The sequence below is a fragment of the Austrofundulus limnaeus genome, unplaced genomic scaffold (genome assembly GCF_001266775.1).
Source record: "Austrofundulus limnaeus strain Quisiro unplaced genomic scaffold, Austrofundulus_limnaeus-1.0 Scaffold67, whole genome shotgun sequence".
NCBI classification, from domain to species: domain Eukaryota; kingdom Metazoa; phylum Chordata; class Actinopteri; order Cyprinodontiformes; family Rivulidae; genus Austrofundulus; species Austrofundulus limnaeus.
In genome coordinates, this window is record NW_013952469.1 from 1,861,913 (window position 1) to 1,867,552 (window position 5,640).

A 5,640-nucleotide genomic window follows, 5' to 3' on the forward strand; every position below is an offset into this window, starting at 1 on the left:
ATTCTATTCTATTCTATTCTATTCTATTCTATTCTATTCTATTCTATTCTATTCTATTCTATTCGAGATGTGAATAGAGGATCAGGAGGAGCCAACACACCAATGCTTCTGTCTGTGACCTGATTTATTATGTCACAGTTTTTATTTTAAAGACCAGATTTTAATGGGAACCAGCCAACCTGCAAAGCATGCCTCTGGATTTACCATTTACCAAACTGGAGTGTTTGATCACAATTATTTTCTTTTTCTTTTGTTTCAGCGTTCATCATGATGATCATCTTGGCTCTGATCCGCATCGGTAAAGGCACCGGCGAAGGCCGCCCGCCCATTGCCAACCTCTCAGGAGTCCCCAACCTGTTCGGGGTGTGCGTCTACTCCTTCATGTGCCAACACTCGCTGCCCTCCCTGGTGACGCCCATCTCGGACAAGAAGCGGGTCAGCGCCTTGGTGCTGGCGGACTATGTCCTGATCCTGGGCTTCTACACGCTCCTGTCCTTCACCGCCATCTTCTGCTTCGACACGGCGCTGCTGTACGACATGTACACGCTGAACTTCACGGACAACTGCGACGTGCTGAACATTCCCGCGCTGCGCTACTTCCTGGGCCTCTTCCCCGTCTTCACCATCAGCACCAACTTCCCCATCATCGCCGTGACGCTGCGCAACAACTGGAAGACGCTGTTCCACCGGGACGGGGGCACGTACCCCTGGGTGGTGGACCGAGTRGTGTTTCCGCTCATCACCCTGGTGCCCCCGATCGTGGTGGCCTTCTGCACCCACAACCTGGAGTCCCTGGTGGGGATCACGGGGGCCTACGCCGGAACGGGGATCCAGTACATCGTCCCGGCCTTCCTCGTGTTCTTCGCCAGGCGCCACCTGGAGCCCGTCATGGGCAGAGACGCCGTCAACAGACACCAGTCCCCCTTCCACCARGCCTTCTGGGTGTGGTTCGTAATAATCTGGGCCGTGTTCTGCCTCATGTTCGTCACAGCAAACATCATCCTGACCGACACTAAAAAATAACTTCTGTGAAAGTCTGGAACCCAGCGGCCAGTTTTTGTTTTCTCCYAGGCCTTACTGCTGCTCTACGAACTGTGTGCCTTCTTTTTACCAAACATTTGTCGCTTGATTTAATTGTCACCTAAGAATAATTTATCACATTCGTTGAAAGGGACCAACAGTTTATGATGAAAGACTGAGGCCAGGATGGCTAGATTGAAAAGGGAATTTATTATTAAAAACAATATTTCGACAGTCTGAGGTTTGTAAATGATTTCACACTAAAACATCTTGGAAAACAAACAGAAACATCCAAACAGGAAGTGATTTAGAGAAGTTTAATCCCACTACCTCTCACTTATCAGATTTCTGTGTAACAGATGCTTTTTTATGTTTACTGTTGYAAAACTATAGGGTTGCAGGAATGTYCTGTTACTTTTAACATTAAAGGAACAATTCAGATCTTTTGGTTAAGGTTCTGTGGTAAAGTAGATAACTCTTTGAACAGAATCAGTTTGGATGGAATATAGTTTAACAGAGCTAACAAGCTAACGGCTAGCTAGTTAAAAGYCCAAAATTTGCTGCCTTCTTAAAACAAAATTAAGTTTTTTTTTCTTCAGAGGTTGTTCAAAGAGCTATCTACAACAGGTAAGATACTAGATGTTCACACACTTCACTAGGTCTAAAATGTCCCCTTAAAATGCCAACAACTAAAATAARGAACGTTTTATTTTTTTGGGAAATCCACAGTTAATTTTCCAGTAAAACTATATTAAAGSGAGAACGAGACAAACAGTCACACCCGACTCTTGTTCTGTGCCGTGGCTCCTTAATGAGACCAGAACAAGGAAAAGATCAACGCGTCGGGGACGATCAGTCTTAGTGTCTGACGTGTCTCCATCCSTCAGCCGGCGATGTCCTCGTCCTCATGAGCGATGAAGCTCTGCTCCGATGTACCCGCTGACAGCGCTCTGTTTGTCGGCACAAACTGCACGCCTGTACTTCTACACCCGGWGCGGCGTCTTCACGTCTCCCGGCGGCCTTTAACAGATCTGTCACTCAGTCCAGAACCCGACGGGAAGCTCCTGATCTGCAGTCTGTGAGGAAGACGAGCAATTCAACCTTCCTGACCTCATTAAGGATTTCTTTTTCACTCGTTTCCTGCATCATTCCTGAAAGGCAGCTCCGCTAAAGAACAACCCAACTGTTTGAGTTTTAGTTACTGGTGAGGGGACGGTGGTCGCCTTGGTGCTCACAGTCATTAGGAGTAAAAAAAAAGTTTATTTGTAATCTGATTTGTAAATTATTATCTGACACTTTCTGGTTAAAAAAGATGCTGCTGTGGCTCCTAAATGTCACATTTCTGATCAGAACATTTATTCACAGAAAGACGGTTTAGTTTAGAGGTTGTTTAGGCAGTGAGGATGACTAATCTCTATTTAAATTATTTTTGTTTGTTTCAAATGATGCACTTTATATTTCTCACAAAGCAATGCTTCAGTGTCACTCTGATGTTTTAGAAAACTTATGCCAACTTARCCYCCTTGAAGATGGAATTTAAAAAAATCAACTACAAGCCTCTTTTAGGCATGTAACAAACTGATCCAAAATCTAACTTTTATTAAAAATCTAGTGGACGTTTTARTTTCATAAGTTGTCTAAAACATTAAAGAGTGACAGGGTCTTTAGAGAAGTTAAGTTCTGCTGAATTTCTCAGTAAAACATGGAGAAGTGAGTCTAACAAAGTCCAACATGTTGTTTTCAGGTGATTATTGTTTACATTCTAAAATTCTGGGAACTTGTTTTCAGCCTTTTGTTAAAGCTAAAACCGAAGAGATTCTTTGTTTTTACGTTCAGCCTTATTTCAAAGGTGCAGCAGAGAAATCCTGAGTGTGGTCTGAGAAACGTTCAGAGATTTGTGAAGGTTTGGGTCGAGGAGTCTGAACCTGCTGTCGTCTTCTCGTCAGAAACAATTTTCAGTGTTTGAGCTGCAGCTTTTTATCGTTTTTTTTTTTCCTCAGTGAAATGAAGCYTCTGAAATAATAAAAACAAACAGGATATTTAATACTTTTTATTATCAAACTGCAAAAACTCATCTGAATCTATGAAAGTGAGCGATTAGATTCTGGTTTATTTGAGTTATTTGGTTCTAAAATTGTTCTTTTCTTTAAACTGATAAACTTGCCTTGTTTTTTTTTTTCTTTTTGTTTGTCATTTATAATTTGATGTAAATCATCATATCGACAATCTTGTTTGGTGCCAAAAACATTCTGATTGTTTATTTGATTTCCTTTTTGTTTCCTGTTTTCTACTTTTTTTATCGTTTCAATTCATTTGTTGCTTCCTTTGTCATTTTCTGCAGATGTTTATTGTTTTTGTGACTCTTTTTTTAATTTTTCTAAATCTCACAAAGAAAATAAAGCCTTTATGTTCATCTGAGAAAGACAAACTAAGTTGTTGTTTTTAAAGAACCCTGTCAGGTTTTTACTGAGAGCTGCAGCTTCTCTGAGGAGTTTCTCCATCTTTTTGTTTATCTCAGAGTTGTGTAGGGGTCGGATCAACTGCTGCAACATTGTCTGTTTTTATCAAGTACAGGTTTAAAATGGTGAAAAGCCATCTGAAGTAAAGTGGCTCAAACAGCTGTCCCCAAAAACAAATCTCTAAATTACCTGAGAGCCAAAAACAGTCAGTTTTTAGAAGCWACAAAGCTTTAAGATCCAGTTAAAGTTAATGTTTGAGCTGCACYGTTTTATATTTAAAGCAGGAATAAAAGCTTTAAAAGCTGCAGGGGAAACTCAGAACAGAACTTCCCTCTCGGCCCGTTTTCCTGCAGCTTCCTGTGAAATGTCAGAGTCCCTGTTTGCTGTTGATTTAGTRGCATCTCATTCAGGTATTCAGCTGTACTTCCACACAGTTTCACACTGGTGGCTGCAGAGTGTTTCTGCTCTGCAGGTAATTGGCCTCCTCCTCRTCCACTCCCGCTCACCCCAATCTTCCTCCGAGCACCTCGGTGTGTGTTTTTTTATTTGTACATGAGATTGCTGTTTTTATTATCAAAGCCAACCTCCCCCTCTGAAGTTCAATCCCAGCAGGGATTCTCCTGAGTGCTTTCATTTACCTTCTGCCCTCTTCCTGTAGGTGGGGGGATGCTCGGAAGCTTTTGGGGGCAGAGCTTTAATTGGAAATGCAAACGAAGCTTTACTTAATTAATTTGTTACGTGTTTGTTTGCGCGACTCGACGAGCTGGAAGAGAGAACATGCAGGTTTCCTCACGTCTGCAAACATTTATTCACCTGCAGGGGTCAAAGCTACAGCAGGCTTCATCAGAACCCAGCAGAACCGTAAASCTGATCCAGTTCAGACCTTTAAAGTCTCATAAGTGAGTGGAATTCGACAATTAAACTGCACCAAGTCCTGTGTTGTTCACACTTTTTACTTAAATGTTATTGAGCACACTTAGAACAATCGATACAACAGCTGCTCCCAAAACCAACAATAAAACATAAAGATGCACAAAAACGTTGGGCAGGAAATTCAGTGAATTCAGATTCAGGGTGACGAGTGATGAGCTGYCAAATCACCTCATWTWAAAACAAGATTTTATTTTTTWAWTWWTTMYAAWWAAAWWKKAAAAAATAAAAYCTGACCCATGATTATGACCTGTGTAAAAGTTCTGAACCTGTTTCTTTATATTTTCCTTCCAATCAGACAGATGTTTTTCTATTTTAAACAGTCTCACTCAGAAGGTTCTGGTTTTAGTTTGAACATAAATTACTTTCATGTAATAAAAAAAGGCACAAAAGTTACTGAAAGGAAACAAATCATGAATGTGCAACAGCTTTTTTTAATTATAGCTCCACCTACTGCTTAAACAGGTGAATATTTTTGAGTCGAAATGTTTTGAAAGGAGCGAACTGTCAGGACGAGTTTATTAATGMTTTAATTTAATGGATGTAATTATCAGGTTGTTCTATTCTGCAATAAAAAACTTTATACGTTTTTATTGAATAAATACAAAATAAGCATTTATAGCTGCAAAACCTATTTAGTTTCCTTTGTTGAATAAAAAATAAAACAAACAAACAAACAAACAAATAAACCTTTATTTAACCAAGCAGGTGTTTTTGGTTTTGGAAGCGTTTGGTTTCCTCTGATTGACAGTTTCACTAACCAATCACTGTAGCCCAGTGGGCGTGTCCTTTGTTTTTTCAGATTCTCTCGAGCTTCAACAGGTGGAAATAATTCATGTGGCGGATTTTTTATTTAATTTGTCTATTTAACAGTTTTTTCCCCCAAAAAATAGAAATTAAAATATATAAAAGAAMGTTGTTAAAAAACTAATTTCAACTGATTTGCTTCACCTGGGCTGCAGCTGCTCGGCTCGGTTCTGCGACGGAGTTCGTCTTCAGGTGTTTGGTGAGTAAACATCCCTCAAACTGTTTTTCTGGTGTTAAAGTTTGTCCAGACCAGGTTCTGCAAACTTTACAAGCAACAGAGCCAGAAACACAACAGTGATTATCAACTGGTGGCCCTTGGGCCACTTTGAGTTTGTTGAAGTGGTGGTTTCCGGCCAGTGAAGGTGATTTAATTAAAAATATAGTGTGAATTTGAACATTGAATATTATTTCTACACTTTAGGAT

General features: G+C 40.3%; 1 protein-coding gene and 1 long non-coding RNA gene across 3 annotated transcripts in view; both read left to right on the top strand.

The window, feature by feature from the left end:
- Positions 1-3,448, top strand: part of tmem104 (transmembrane protein 104) — a 51,234-nt gene extending 47,786 nt beyond the window's left edge. The window contains exon 11 of the mRNA XM_014010314.1: positions 260-3,448. Coding sequence (XP_013865768.1) covers positions 260-1,023 — 764 coding nt within the window. The 3' untranslated portion in view covers positions 1,024-3,448. The remainder of the gene's footprint in view (positions 1-259) is intronic.
- Positions 3,449-5,301: 1,853 nt separating this feature from the next.
- LOC106518888 (uncharacterized) overlaps positions 5,302-5,640 on the top strand; it is a 133,542-nt gene continuing 133,203 nt past the window's right edge. For both annotated transcript variants that reach the window (XR_001310374.1, XR_001310373.1), the window contains exon 1: positions 5,302-5,415. This is a non-coding gene — a long non-coding RNA (uncharacterized LOC106518888). The remainder of the gene's footprint in view (positions 5,416-5,640) is intronic.